Raw genomic sequence first — 16370 nt, 5'->3', positions numbered from 1 at the left:
AGTGGTATAACTGAAAGTCATACATTTTGCTTACACTGACTTCCATGAAAACAAAAACACAGTGTCTTGCGAAAGTATTCACCCCCCTTGGCATTCTTTCTATTGTGCTGCCTTACAACTTGGAATTTTGGGGGGATCCTATCATTTGAAATTTGAAAAAAGACCCCCCAAAGCCAATAATTTGTAGAGCAACCTTTTGCAGCAATTACAACTGCAAGATGAACTTGGCACATCTAGCAACAAGAAACATTCTTCACGGCAAAACCATCTCCTTCAGGTGGGGAGGGTTCCTCTTGTGTATAGCAATCTTTAAATCATACCACAGATTCTCAATTAAATTAAGGTCTGGGCTTTGACTGGGCCACTCCAGGACATTTAACTGTTTCTCTTTAAATCACCTGAGTCTTGCTCTAGCAGTGTGTTAAGCCCCTTCATGGCCAAATAGTTCAATTTTAATCTCATCTGACCAGAGTACCTTCTAACATGTGTTTGAGAAGTCTACAATAGGCCTTTTGGTGAACTCCAAACATGCTGCCTTAATTTTTTCTTTAAGAAATGACTTTTTTTCTGGCCACATTTTTATAAAGCCCAGCTCTGAGGAGTGTACAGCTTAAAGTGGTCCTATGGCCAGATACTCCAATCCCTGCAGTAGAGCTGCCCAGCTCCTTCAGGGTCATCTTTGGCCTCTTGGTTGCTTCTCTGATTAATGCCCTCCTTGCCCGGTCCATGAGTTTTGGTGGACGGTCCTCTCTTGGCAGGTTTGTTGAAGTGGCATAATCTTTCTATTTTCTAATAATGGATTCAATGGTACTCCATAGGATGTTCGAAGTTTGGGATATTTTTTTATAACCCAACCCTGATCTGTACTTCTGCATAACTTTGTGTCTAACCTGCTCCTTGGTCTTCACTTGCTTGGTGGTAGGGGTATATATACTGAGATCATGTGAAACTTAAATTGCCCACAAGTGGATCCTATAAAACTAATTATGTGGCTTCTGAAAGTAATGGATGGAGCTTCAATGCTAAGGAGGTAAATACATATGCACACACCACTTTTCAGTTTTTTTATTGTTTAAAATGATTGAAAACAAGTTGTTTATTTTTTTTACATCAACAATTTGGAGTATTTTGTGTAAGTCCATTACATGAAATCAAAATCAAAGTACATTTAAATTCCACGTTGTAAGGCAACAAAATAAAAATACCAAGGGAGCTGAATACTTTGGCAAGGCACTGTAAAACAACTTAATTCAAGACATTTATTCAATGACTTGGATGATAAATAAGAACCACTAAACATATATACACATGTACAACTCATGCAGTTGAATGAAGGCATGATTATACTGTAAATGTGGTTATTAAGCCATTGCTGATGGAATGAATGAATCAATAAATGAATGTTATCAAAAATCAGCCATGGAGCCATCAGCACCTTTTCTTCAAAGACTGGTAATGTTGAATTGGGCCTAGATAGTACACAGCATAGCATTGCATGGCTTAGCACAGGACTGTTAACCCTCTGACACAACATTTGTTCACCCTCTGCTCCCTTCACAGACTCTGACTCTTGCCAGAGACTATGCAGCTGCAGTGAACAAGTCCTTCCCAGAGATAGACGAGAAAATCCTGGAGGAGAAAGACTGGCCGAGGGACTGCTACGTGTTTGAGGGAAAAGAGAAGGAGCCCACCATCGTCTACATGCCGCTCTTCAACAGAAACAACTGTAAAGGTCTGTTACAGCAGAAGCAGAAGTACTCCGAACAAAATAATGTTTGTCAAACTTTCCTAGTTTGAAAAACCATGATGTTTTTGGCAGTTGGTAATTACTCTGATTGAAATACTGAAATACCTTGAAAACCAATAACTAATAATAACCTCCCTTTTTGAAGTAATAATAATAATAATTTCATTAATGATGTGTTAATATATTTTTTTCATTTACATTTTGTATTTTCAAAAGTTCCAAACTTGTAAATTATGCTCACCAGTAAGTAAAAAAGAATAATATCTAGTGAGTGAACATGAATTAATTAATATTCCAAAGCTCAAGCCATCTAACTAACATCACTGTTACCCACAGAGACAAAGAACAGTTCTGACTCTTCAGATGTTCATTTATTTGCCTCTTAGACTTTGGTCCTCCTCTCTGAACTTTTGTGGAACATGTATTGCAATTGCAATCATGTTGCCTTCCTCTGAAACTAAAGAATGTCCATACAGGCGGCGGCATCTTTGAACTGCTAGCATACTGTGCATGTCGTCATTCTTCTCTGTTTTAGTGGCAGACAGGAAACCAACCTTTAAGTGGCTTGTCGCCACCTACTGCATATAACATATCAAACACAAGTCATCAGTATCCAACCTGATTAGCACACGTCTGTATTAATGAGGAAGTCAACAGATGGAATGATAATCTTCAGCACAAAATTGAACTGGTTCAAAACTAACTAACTAACTACTAGCTTACTTTGTGTTGGAAAAATATCTGAACAGGACTGATCTTGTCGATGAGTCATAAACCATTGTTAAAGTTATTTGCAGTATTGGTTTGTGGGTCTTGATCATTTCAATTTGAACAATGTGCTTCTCACACATTAAGCCCATGTGATAGAAACTGTAGTTTATATCTAATTTATTTCAAATGCAGCCCTTAATACCATGTATGATCAATAATTATAAAAACCCTAAATGTATGATCACTTTGACATATGCTCATTATTTTCCAAAAAAGCTCCTAGTTATCCTTTTGCCTCTTCAGGCTGCCTGAACTTTACATTGTTATTTGGGTCTAAAGCCCCAGCCCCCTCTTCTTCTTTATTTTCTGCCATCCTGATTTATCTACTGTCTGTGGCATACCAAGGAAAATCCCTTTAACATCATAGGGCAAAAAAAAAAGGGTGAACAGCTGCATGCACGGGGGCACTGTTACTCAGGAAGTCATGAGAGATTTACGGTGATATAGATCAAGACCATTTGGCATGTAGTGAAGTGCATCACATTTTCTCTCAGACTTTGGGTGACTCGGGGAACTTCACAGCGGTTTATAGAGACGTACCAGAGTGAACTTGGTAATGTTTTTGGCACCAGGGACCCCAAGCTTCACCGAAGCCACCGATGGTAACAGTTCATTGAAACCTAAACAGGTGTTTACTGTTTTCTATAGATGCAGAGGAGTTCAAGGCAAAGATGGAGGAGTACTCCACCTTCCAGCGTGCTTTCACCCAGGACAAGATTGAGTTTGTGTTGGAAACTGCAAAAGCCAATGTGAAGAACAACAAGGAAATTCTGCTGAGGGAGATAAACAAGGCCATTCTCCGTCGACACAAGAAGAGGTATGGATGGCTGTGAGCTGGGGGAGGTGTTGAGTGAGAGAGACATAAAAGGATCAGAGATGATCTTGAAGCCATGTCAATGTAGGTCAAAGCTGTGTGTCTGAGGAAACCGTCTGTGTGAAAGGAGATGAAAAGGGATTCAGTAACAAGGCTTTATGTAATATGTGAGTGTCAGAGTGCGTGAAACTGAGAGATGAATAACTGACTTAACATGCCCTCTTCTCTCTCTTCTCTCTTGTAGGTTGTCCCTGAGCCATGACTCTTGTCTTTTTTTGTGAACTAAATCATTATCATGAACATATGACATACACTTCACTTTACATGTGTGTCACATGTGACACAGTCGCAGCGTAACACAACCATGTCATGTAACCGAATATAGTCATTTCTTATTCAGTAACAGTGTTGTGCCTATGGACTGACACTATAAAGAACTATCAATTACATGTGTGGCAGAATGTGTCTTTGACTTTATTGATCTCTATGTAGGCTGATACAGTGTCACTGTTAACAGAGAATCATGCTGGATGTGACTGAAATACCTGTGAGGTGCTCATGAAGGGCATTATTTTTTCAGTTGGTGAAACCTTTTTTAGGGACTGGGCAGTGCTGTAAAAAGCACCCAGAAGTCATTAGTTTGTAAAGACATCCTGCAGTTAAAAGTGAAAGTCACCCATACAAAAAGTCCTACTTGAGTAAAAGTCTTAAAGTATCTGATATTAAATGTTCTTAACTACAACTTAAAGTACAAGTAAAAGTAAAGTATACATGTACATACTTGTGTACTGTGAGTCAACTGATCAAATCTAATACTCTCCATTACGCCTGTAATGCAACTTAGCCACTCAGTGACATCAGGGGATGCACCTTTTCAGATGACACTAATGGCTTTATAGTTGTTGTTGTTGTTGTTGTTGTTTTTACATATGCAGTAAACTCCCCAACACCTGTAAACACATTGTGAAGTGTAAAATTGGTGGAGTTATCCTTTAACTTAATACTGCTTATGGATGAAGTAATTCAACATTACCGCTAGAGGTCGCACCGCATCTACAGGAGGGCGTTTGTACTGTCTGTATGTAGGTCAATGCAATTGAGCATTCATCAAGGCCGCCTGCATACAACAGCGCGTCTCCAGCTGCCTGTGACCGTGTTACCGTCACTCTGAAAAATAAAGTACTGTGTGACGTCTGTATCAGTGTAGGAATAAGAGTATCACTCGTGATCCTCTTATTTGTTTGTTTGAAATGAATGATGGAATATCACAGTGTTTGCTCAAGTCACTTTGTAAACTCCCACGTTCACAGTTTGTGTGGAACAAAAGTATAAATGTGACATTTGAATCACTTTGTGTGGTTTTCCAACATTTTATAAACTTGAAGGGCTATCATTTGTGTCTCATTCGATTAAACACACGACCAAGTTGGTTTCTTTCTTTCTTTCTTTTTTTCCTTTTTTTTTGTTGCTTTGCCTAGATACAACTGAGTCATGACACGATATCGTGAATATGCTGTCGCTCTGTGTCGGTCTGTGCGCCCTCGATGCGCTTTGCGTCGTCAGAAGTTGCCTGATCCACTGCAGACAAGCGAGCGGTGCACGACCAACATCCACCCGCTCCCGTGAATAGAGAGTAGGAGGACATCCTTCACAAGCGGATTTTACAGCCGAAATGTCTTTGGGGTGGAGATAAATGCATGAGACGCGCGCTAAAAGCCTGAAATGTTGCCTGAATAGCGAACGGGAAGCGACGGTGGACGACGCAGATGTGAGGACGAATCTCCTTGCGTGCCTTCAAAACCATATCTGCGCTCCACGTTGGATAGACGGGGGGCGAGAGGAACCGAAGAAGAGGGCGAGAAATGTTCAAAGTTCGGGCCGTGTCGTCTACAAGTGCAAGCTCGCAGAGCGCCGTCCCGTTACACCTGCAGAACATGAGCATGAATTGATCGAAGAATGCATGTCGTTTGGGATTTATGTGTGATTTTGCAAACATGTTTCATCTCCTCCTCATCAGGTAAGGCACCGAGTAGAAAACTCTGCTCCATTTAATTAGGATGTCAAATGTGTAAGTGAATCAAATGAATGAAAATGTTGCAGTGGTGCCATCATTCACACGAAGTCGCCAGTTATATTTAAAGAAGCTACAGAGATGGTCTATCACTGTGAGAGTGGCATTGTGATGGAGTTGTGTGGAGCTCCTCTGCTTTCTGCTCACTTCATTTTACCTTAAGTGATTGTAAGTCATCGTGAGGCATTAGGCTCAAAGACACACCGTTCATCAGTGTGACTGAACACACACACACATGCACACATTATATAATACCCAATTCACACACACACACACACACACACACACACACACACACACACACAGGCTGAGTATAAATAGTTCATGGATATCACTGTCAGTACGTCCGTGAGTCAGCGTGCCTTCAGTCAGACACAGTGATTCTCACAATGGGATGAGTCAAGATCTTCCTACTCATACCTGCTGAAGCTGCCATCTTCACTTTCTGAACAAATGATGTGAGGATATGAAGAGTTGAACAAACTGACTCCGACAGCAGACCACAGGAAACAGACTCACTCACATTGTTGGCTGCTAACAGAGGAAACTTGTTTGCTACTTGTTGTGCTACTAAATGACTCTCAGACCAATAATCACCTAAACACTGATTATTTAAAAAAAAAAATGCTGTTCATTAAGTGAATGTTATTTCAATATAAATGAAGCACTCCAGCCATTTGGTATGGCAACTCGACAAGGTTTAGACACTTGCAAGAAAGAATATAAAAAGAACTGGAAGCAGCAATGCATCTACACATCTTTCATTAGACCACATCTTTTTAATTTCTAACTGCTATGCCCTGCCTAAACGCCTCATCACATCACAAGGGTTTTTATCCCACACTTCCTACCTTTCACCCTCAATGAAGACAACATCACGTTATGCATGGGGAAATCATTTTTTCCCATAAGCTTACATTGTGAAACTAACTGCTGTAAAACGGTGGATATATTATTTTTTGTGGAGTTTTTCAACTCCTGTGAAATGATTCCTCCCTGTCATTATTTGATCTAGTCGGTCAGATCACATTTGGAAAGACTAGCAGCAGGTCTTTTTCCTCGTTCAAGTTAATGTGTCTAGTGCACAGGTTGTATTGGCTGTACACTATGAAATAACTGGTCAATTTTATACTCAGGACGTTGAACACGGCCTCCAAAGTGTGTTACGCAAAGTTGTATCTGCTTTTCATTATAGGTGCATATATGAAATTTCTCTGGTTAGAAACGAGGCCAATTAATATCCTTTGTTGTGTGTCATTTTTGAATACATAGAGCTCTTGTATTTGATAATCTGTCATCCTAATGTAAAATCACTGGACCAAGCAGGAACATGTGGGTGGAGCTGGTGGGAGAAGCACTAATGAGCGTGTGCAGTCTGACGCACAAAGCAGGAAGAAATCCAGAAGCTAGAAAACTTGGAGCTTATGTGCTCAGTGAGAAACTGTCAATGATGGGACTGTGTGCCATCCTTGAGTCCAGTGTCTAGTACCTACAATACATCCAGGTATGGGAGGGTTACTGTAAAAAAATGCATTCTAATACAGTCACTAATTACCTGTTACAAAATGTAAGCGTAAGTGATATAATCCAAGTATCACAAATTAAAGTAATGTAACTCAATTACTTTCCATTACTTTTGGATTATATCAAACACATGTAAGTAAAGACAAGAGGAGAGAAATATTATGATAGTGTCCTCATACCAGAATGTGAGACGAGAGAACAGGTGTGGTTACAGGCTAGTTTTTACTACTATTATCCTGTTAGTAATTCTCTTTTTTACTTAACATGTCTGTAATCTAATTCCATCTTTTTTTCTAACTTTACTGGAATATAGTTACTTATTTTTGTATTAGAGCCCGACTGATAAAGGATTTTTAAGGCTGATACTGATACAAATGTTCAAATATTCTGATATATCGGCTGATATACATATTAAAAGAAATTAATACAGAAATGTGTATCAAAACATAAGCAGATTTCCGTAGCATCAGTTATTTGTAGTTATTTAAGAGTCCTCACTGAAATATGATAATGCAGTTTAATGCAGTGGGTTCTTGGTAGTAAGTTTCTTCCCCGCTAATTATCACAGAGCTTATACCCAAAGAAAGGTCTACACCTAACTTCCCTTTATGGGAGGCAACTCATCATTTTTGATGTTGATTAAGCTGTTAATTATTTTGATTAATTCATTGTTTTGGTCCATACAATGTCCGAAAATGGTGAAAAATACTGATCAGTCCAAGACGATGACTCAAATGTCTTCGTTTGTTCACAAACCAAAGATACTCCGCTTACTGTCACAGAGGAGCAAAGAAACCAGAAAATAAAATCACATTTAAAGCACCATGATGTGGCTGATGATGAGAATTTCTTCATAATGTTGCTTTAAGGAGCTGCAATCGAAGAAATGTGATTTTTTTTCTTAAAAAATTACTCAAATCATAGTCATATTTGTATCAGTGACTGATTTAGTAGTTCTAATAACGGATTAACCAATGCAACTCTGCTTTACTTGAGTCTTTCATTTGTCCACTATGTTCTACTCCACAGCTGTAGTTACCAGTTACTTTAGCAATTAACATTTTTACAGAACATACAAAGAACATATCAAATATGATGATTTTTATCAATTAGAAATACCCAACTTCACTGATTAACATCAGGGATCTGAATCTTTTCTCTAGCACTGCCTATCCAATCTGCTCAATCACCTGCAGTCTTGTTCTGTTTGGTTAAGGTGACCAGGTTCTGTGTTGGTGAAACACAAACTCTACCACTCACATGTACCTGTCAGACCCCGGCGGCTGTCTTTTAATTGTGCTGCTGCTGCAAGGCAGGCTGGTTGGATGGCAGAGTTACAGCAGCTTAGTGGAAGCCTGAAGGCAGAAACACACAGGACACAAAGTGTCATGTCATGTGTGCCACCAGCGGGTGTGCACACCAGTTCAGACCCACCATACGGACTCACTCCATGTATCCCACATGAACAAATCTCCATTTTGACCTACTTTGAAAGCCTCATTACAAGTTTTAGTTTTGAAGCTAAAGTATAAATCAGTCTGATGTCAGTACACATTTACTATAAGTAAGGCATGACTGGAATGCTTTTAGGTTGTATGGCTTTATTAAAAACATGTTTTATAAAACATTACACTTCAAGAAATGTGAAAAAAAGAATACATGTTTTACATTGCTGCATTTCTGTTGCTTTTGCTAACAGGGGCTTTAAGGAGCTAAAATGGAGATTTACTTTTTTTAATGGGTTTGAATAAAGGTATTTTCATTTTCTATTGATATCGCTGCAACCCCAGTATATTTACAACATGAGGTGTTTTCTTGATATTAGCTTTTATGCTAAAAACTGTTTATGGTTGATGCTGCACTTTTACTCTGATTGCATCAGCTTGAGGCATGATTGAAAAAGGCATACCATGTAAAGATAGATAGTTCAACATGTGATGTACAGAGCCAAAATTTAAATCTCCTTGTTTGTTTGTTTTTAATGAATATTGACAGACAGAAAAATGTATCCCCTCATAAATTGGTCCCTTTCTGATATTGTGACACTTGTGACATATCCCTCTCTTCCCCTTCACTTTCACTGCCAATCTTCTCCAGTCTCTGCATTCTGGTGTACCCTCTCAGACCATATTACCTCCCTGCCTGTCTCACCCTTTTCCCACTTTTCCTTAGTTAGGTGAATCTGACCTAACCTCTGCACCTGCCTCTTGTTCCTTCATTTCCTTCAAAAGCTGTACACAATATGAATGTTAGAAGTTAGGCTCAGATCTCTTAATTCAGAAGCCTCTCACAGTCCATTTGTACATTGAAAGAGTTGTTATTCCAAGTCCTCATGTCCATACTGGCCAGGAGTGTTGGATGTTACAGCTGTGTGACTTTACAAGTAGTGTGAAGGATTTCAATTAGAAATTAAGTAATGGAATTACTGGAACAATACATGAGCATTTTTGGTGTTGCGTGTCCACAGTCCAACCTGATCACCAGAATCGATGTTGGCAGTTTGCGCTTTGGCAACTCACAATGTTGAAATGTCTCAAACAATGGTGTCTTGCTTGTCAGCTGTCTCACCTAGCCATCGTGCCACCACTGTCCCCTCAATGGTGGCAGCTTGCTTATTATATATGGAAAACAGAATATAGTATGACCCATTTTGAAAAAATGTTGATAAGGTACATACAAAACAATCAAATTTAATGTATCTGTGTGTGATGGCCACAGCCACACAGGGTAAAATCTAACTCACACACTCTCCACTTAAATTTGATTTCCTACACAGGTTAATTTAATTTGCAGCCAGCCACACTAAACTATTAACATTACACAATTTGATACTACACAGTTTGTTTGATTTAGAAGTTGTTTTTTTACTTTGAGCCCTGCATTGTCAGAATGCACACACTTAAGCAATGTAGGGTTCTGTGTGATTTTCAGTTGTATTAATCATTTTTTTCATTATCTTGAGTTACTGTGATTGAGGGAGCCCTCTTCCTGGTAGAACAAAAGGCAGGGCTAAAAGTGGAGCAGTCTTAAATCTTGGCCCAAGCTCGTCAGGCTGGACCACTTCCTGTTGTGCCATGGGGGGATTTGGGTTTAATTAGCTTGCTTTGTATTTAGTTGTAGCTGGCGTCCATTTTGTTTTCCCCTTGTGTATTATTTGGTTTGGCCAATCCACTGTATATGTGCTCCCTTATGTAATTTCGTCAGGTCTGTTCCGTTCAGTTAACATCTCAGTTCTTTTGTTGTAATAATAAGTATAGTTATATTTTGTTGACCTCTTTTATAGGCTAAGTTAATAAGTTTGCCTTGGGTAAATAAAACCCTATTTTTTTTAATTGATACTCCTGTCTCCTCGTTTCCTTACTGCTTGATCTCTGATACCGTGGTTTGCAGAAACGTATGATGCCAACATTTTGTTGTGTCAACTGGGCTGTGCTGTCTGACAGGGACATTGATGGAGGGTTGATAGCAAATTCTCTGAGTACAGCTGCCAGACAGATGGTTCTGGGTGTGTTAGCAGAGGCCTGCAGGTGGTAGGTGTCTATGAAAAGTGGACAAATACATCTACTAGTAACTCCAAAGTATTTACATTGTTTTGCTCCTGACTGACTTTCTCACAGTTGCCACTGGTAAGATAATCTTGTTCACAGTTCTTCTTACTCATTTTCTTTGCCACTGCAGTTCAGTGGGAGCTTTGGGGTATCTTTACACTGACAGAGTAACATGTCGAAATAGAAACACGTTTTATTGAACAGTTGTTTCTTCTTTCTCTCTGTCTGTCTCCCTGCAGCTCAGCCTATTATGTCCAAGCTTGATGAGAGTTGGTGGGCGTATAAGGACGTTGTCCAGGGAAGCTTTGTTCCAGGTAACAGACCATCACCCATCATCCAACTCGCACACAATATGGTGTCATTACCGACACAGGGTGCCATTTTTCTTTTTTTGAGTGTCTCATCGAAGCCATGCCACAGGGACACCAGCACTGCTGAGCTATGATCTCATGATGCTTTTCCATCTCACAGCGGGATAGAGGGTGTTTATCTTGAAGATGTGTTGGAGGTGTGCTGGTTCACACAAACTTCTAGGTTTCTTCTCACAGCTCTCTGTGGTTTCTTCCAATTCATCCATCAACAAAATGGTTCAATAAATGTCAACATTTTGTTGTGTAGACCTAATTTTAGTCATGTTAGCAGCTGAGACATCAAACTAAGATATTGAATATTAGAATTAGAACTAGGACACTTTATATAATTAGTATAGATTAACAAGCACCACTGACCTCTGTGACAAATACACTGTATTGCCTGTGCCTATTTCACAATAAAAGCCACCCTTGGTTTGTGCAAAAGTGTTATTCTCCAGTCAGGTCCTTTTATCAAAGCCCTGGCTTGGATATTCAGTTGGTCCCCGGGCAGGAACGATGCCCACTGCTGTCTCAGAATGGGTAAAATGAAGAGTACCAGTTTCACTATGTTGTACATTGTATGACATGTGATCAAATAAAGATTCTTTTTTTTGTTCTTCCCCTGGCTGAACACTTCAATGTGAAGCTATGCAGAAGACAACAGTACATATACAGGGTGTCGTGGATATCCTATGTGCGCTGTGGTGATCGTTCAAATTATTTTGTGATATATATGGTAGTGTTGTCAAATATCAATTTTTCAATACATATCAATTCTGAATTTATAAAAGTGACATTATTTGATAGTAATTTAATAATTTTCCATAGTACAGATACATCAGTACCAGCTGCACTCTGTCGCTCTCTTTTGTCTCCAACGAGTTCACACACATGCACACACACATGCAGCTCAGTGAACTTTAGTTGATGATTGTGTCACTCACTTGTTGGCCTAACAGCCATGTGTAACTCTCAAAGCTAAGCTGATCTCCCCGAGAGCTGTCATGCCTGACAACTCAGACCGCAGAGTTTCAGCAGAAGAAAACACACGCACATAAAACATACACAAACACACACCAGTTAATCAGATGATTGAGTTTGTTTTAAAGGCTTAATGAATGTTTTTTAAGTGATATTTCTCTTCCAGTACCAGAGAGAAGCTGAGGAGAGTCAACCTGCACTGAAAACAACACGTAGTCAATCTGAACATTTTTTTTTGTTTTAAAGTACCTTTTTGGCCTTTCTGACAGTATGGCTGATTAGAGTGACAGGAAACAGGGTGAGAGAGGGGGAGTGACATGCAGCAAAGGGACCCAGGCCGGAAGCCCAGCTACCAATTGAGCTAAACCCAGTTTCTGGATTTGCTTACCCAGCTATCCAGGAATGCTGTTAATATTATTAATTAGTATTTTGTACGGCCATTATACCCACTTAATGGCCACAAATTAGTATTTCGTGCACATGTTATACTTATTTCGTGGCCACGTATTAGTATTTTGTGGCCACAAATTAGTATTTGGTGGCCACAATTTAGTGTTTTGTGTATTGTGGTAGAGATGGTAAGCTCATGGAAGTCAGGGTGCTGGATAGAGACTGACGTTTATGTCCCATCTCAACCCAGTTCATTACAACTTTTGCAAAACTATGACACAGTTTTCCCTCCCTTATAATGCTGATAAATCAGTTGAAAGAAATGGTTCTGATGCAGGTTTTCGCTGAATCATCCAGTACAAACAAACTTTCTAGTGTTGGCATAAGGGACAGTAGGCAGACAGTGTAATGAGTGAGGAGATGGTGTAGATGAAGGACACCTCACTCACCTCTACACTTCTGTTGTCACATGTAACTAATGTAGTGGAGCCATGTTAATGATGTTGCTGTGCCAGCATCTGATCTGCCTCTCAGTGACACTGCATATGTAGAAAAGGACCAAGACCATTTGTTTATAATTACTTTGAAATCACCTGAGTTTAATTTGGAGTCGTGCTTAAATTTAAACGGCACATTTCGCATTTTAGAATGAGGAAGAAGTGTGTGTGAAAAGGCCTTCTGGGAAATTTGAGGCTGACAGTGGGCTCATCGCATCAGTGAGCGTATCCTGATATTGACTACAGCTTTTTCACCCTCAGTGTGCTCTCACACTACACCTCTCTCCTCTCTTTGTGAGAAATGTCTTTTTCAAGCTATTTTAGGGGACTGGAGTTGGAATGCAGTCAGCACAAAAGAAAAAGTCAGATGGTATCAAAATCCCCGGTCACTGATGGGGGCCATCTTTCGCTAACATTTTCTGTGATCACCTTTGCAGTTACATGAGGTACACAGGCAATAGGCTAAGATTAGAGGCACAAAGCTGCAAGTGCTTTCAAAAGGAGAACCAATGAGAGATGGGTGTCTGCCAGCCTCAGAGCATGAACAGAGTAAGAGAGCTGTGAGATGACCCAACGGAGTTAGCAGGAGAGGAGGGTGAGAGCAAATGATGCAACTTCACTGTTTCTTTGTCATAAACACTGAGGTTCTCACAATGATACATAAGGAGACATAGTGGAAAGAGGCTGGCAATGCCACTGCAGTTTGGCTGTGAGCTATTACTTTGGTACCGTAAAATATATAACTAAATATAACACAAGATGAAGTATACACCACGGATGCCATGGAACAATGGACACACTTTCGTGGGAGAGCATCATCATATCTGGCCCTCTTAACTCCTTTCACCGCTTCATTCAGCAGCACCCACTGAGGCAGGGGAACCTTTAGGATTAGTTGGTACAGGACTGCCTGGTTACTCTGTAAATCCTCTCCTCCAACCACTAGTCCCTATTGACTTCATTGGATAGAAAATTAACAAAAGACCATCTATCATTCAAAGCAGGGGATATGTTAGCCTTGCTTGGGATTGTCTTCCAAGCAGTGGATGAAACGCTTGAGACACCATAGAACAGTTTAGCAGAAGGCTGTGCATTATGGCTGACACCTTTTCCAAAAATCATGTTCAAACCAATTTGAAATGACAAACATTTCATTTGAATTAATTGAAATGCACACACCCTGCTCCCTGTCAAAAATAACATTATTTATGATCAGTCCGTGGAAAGAGCCATTGTCTTATGACTGTTAGTGTAGTCTTTTCAAACAGTTTGACTTGACACACAATGTGTAAGGTCATTTATTCATCATGATTTAACACAGGGTTGCGTACTGAGATGAAAGTTTTTGCTTCTTCATTCTAAACAAACTGCAGAACATATATTCAGTTGTTTATATACAACATTTTGAATGAGTGTGTAGGTGAATGTAAACATCAGCAAAGAAATGTTGATGATAATGTGGTCGGCATCTCCATTACAAAAGTTCGACATCAGAGAAACACTGTCTATCAACTCTGACTGTGTGAGTCCACCTGTTCAGCATGGCTCTTATTCTGACTCTTCTTCTTTGGGGGTGGTCCAAACGGTCAGCTTGGATGATCAACATGGGCTGTAATGGTCTAAAAGTCTGCTGCTCCTAATCCAAAACACCTGCTTTCTTCTCCAATGATGATAACACTATTCCTTGCATGCTGAGTATGTGTTTCAGCGATAAAGCTGGATAAACTGTAGCATAATTTGCAGGAGCTACTGGCAGCTGCATCTTCATGTGCTGCTGTTGTCATAATAAGTTGTGTTGTGTTTTATGTGTGGACACTGTAGTGCAACTTCTCCATCAAGAGATTCTGAAGCCCCTCTCTCAAATAAGTGCCAATGGGCTGCATATCTTTGCATACAAATCTTGCTAACTCATTGGTGATGGCATGTTTATATGCTTTGGCAAGGGTCTGCTTTATCTGAGAGTGCCAAAGAAAAGGCCATCAGATGAGGTTGTTCACTTGATGTGAATGAATTAGACTCGCTCAGCAGAAATTCCGACGAAAAAAGTGGGATTGCTTCCTACCTCCTAGGCAGAGGAAGGGTGAGGTTTAAAATTTTGAAATTACTTTTTGCTAGCTAGGTACTAGCTTCTGTTTGGCTGTTTGTGCTAGCAGAAAAGGATAAGATAGTAGGCCTTTCAACTTGCTGGGCAGATACTTCTTTGATCATTAATCAGGTATATGAATGCTGAAACGTTCTTTTTTACTGCTAAAAAAGTCATTAGTCATTAGCGTTGCTGACCATCAACAGATCTCTTCCTTATGCACTTAAACTGTAGCTATGCGCCAGGGCATAGAGCTGAGTTTGGGGTAGTCAAATCAGCATCAGATATGTTCCACTCCTTCCCAGCTAGCAGGAAATGTTCCCATAACATTGGCTAACATTCCCTACGAGTTCTTAAAAAAACGTTTTTATCTAATGTTCAAAGAACATTTTAAGGATGTTCATCATTTCAAATAATATGCCTATAACGTTAAATGGCAAGAAAGGAAGAATGTTTTAGGTGCAACATTCTGAGGATGTTTTGGTGATGTTGTTGAAGTAACAGATTATCGAATGTTCTTCTATAAAACATTCCCAAAATTTTACAAAATAGCAAAGAAAGAACATTCTTAAGGCAACATTTAGAAAATGTTTTTGGCATGTTTTTAAGGCCTCCAATTACAGAATGTTTTTTTTTATAACACTTTCCCACAGTGAAAAAAGGAAGGACACTGTCAAAGCACAGGTTGCAGTTTGTAAATTACTTTATCAGCTACAAAGCAACTAATGTCAGATCCATGCTGTCTGGCCACTGGCTGCTTGCTCCCATGAAACAGGTCGCTGTCTGCAGTTGCCCTAATGGCCATCAGTGTCATTCTGATTCTTACACATAGGCCTAGTGGGCCTACCTTTAAATTGGTGAGAACATCCAAGTGTAACAAAACATCTTTTGAATGATATAGGGGATTAATAGACATGACTGTCCCCTTCCCTGATGTCCATTTGTCCTATCTCTACTTTTCCAGGTCAAATTGAGAATATCAAAAGAAAGGTGACCAGGTGGCATTATTACCAGTGCCTAAAATCTCACACCTGATGTGTACTGTATCTTAGATGTAACTAGAAAAAATTGTATTTCCTACGAAAATACAGTGTGAATGCTGAAGGCTGAAACGGTTTCGGAAATCTGCTGAATGTATTGCCGAAAAGATGAAAAAGTTGAAAAGCTGGAAAAGTTGCAAAGTTAAAGGCTGAAAGAGCTTAAAAAGTTGAACATATTGATAGCTGAACATTTGTCATGTCATGTCATTGTCCGTAACCGCTTATCCCTTTCCATGGGGTCACGGGGTGTTGCTGCTGGAGCCAATCCCAGCCTTGTCTCAGGGCGAGGGCAGGGTACTCCCTGGATAAGTCGCCAGCTCATCGCAGGGCCCTCACTGATGAGCAATGTGGGGTTCAGTATCTTGCTCAAGGACACTTCGACATGCAGCTCAACCTTGCCCGGAGCTGGAATTTGAACTAGCGACCTTTCGATCACTAGTCGACCTGCTCTACCCACTGAGCTACAGCCGCCCCCTAGCTGAACATTTTCATAGCTTAACATGAGGCAGAATGTTTTCAAGGAGTTGAAAAGGCAGAAAGATTGATGTCTG

The 16370-nt window shown here is 39.9% G+C and overlaps 2 protein-coding genes across 4 annotated transcripts in view; both read left to right on the top strand.

The window, feature by feature from the left end:
• Positions 1–4762, top strand: part of LOC119014505 (cytosolic phospholipase A2 gamma-like) — a 33339-nt gene extending 28577 nt beyond the window's left edge. For both annotated transcript variants that reach the window (XM_037089739.1, XM_037089742.1), the window contains 3 exons: positions 1561–1732; positions 3167–3335; positions 3577–4762. In XM_037089739.1, coding sequence (XP_036945634.1) covers positions 1561–1732; positions 3167–3335; positions 3577–3613 — 378 coding nt within the window. In that variant the 3' untranslated portion in view covers positions 3614–4762. The remainder of the gene's footprint in view (positions 1–1560; positions 1733–3166; positions 3336–3576) is intronic.
• A 97-nt stretch (positions 4763–4859) lies between these two features.
• LOC119014506 (carbonic anhydrase-related protein 10-like) overlaps positions 4860–16370 on the top strand; it is a 211372-nt gene continuing 199861 nt past the window's right edge. For both annotated transcript variants that reach the window (XM_037089743.1, XM_037089744.1), the window contains exons 1-2: positions 4860–5349; positions 10715–10789. In XM_037089743.1, coding sequence (XP_036945638.1) covers positions 5289–5349; positions 10715–10789 — 136 coding nt within the window. In that variant the 5' untranslated portion in view covers positions 4860–5288. The remainder of the gene's footprint in view (positions 5350–10714; positions 10790–16370) is intronic.

Source organism: Acanthopagrus latus, chromosome 23 (assembly GCF_904848185.1).
Source record: "Acanthopagrus latus isolate v.2019 chromosome 23, fAcaLat1.1, whole genome shotgun sequence".
Classification (NCBI taxonomy): domain Eukaryota; kingdom Metazoa; phylum Chordata; class Actinopteri; order Spariformes; family Sparidae; genus Acanthopagrus; species Acanthopagrus latus.
This window is presented reverse-complemented; position numbering and strand designations above follow the sequence as displayed.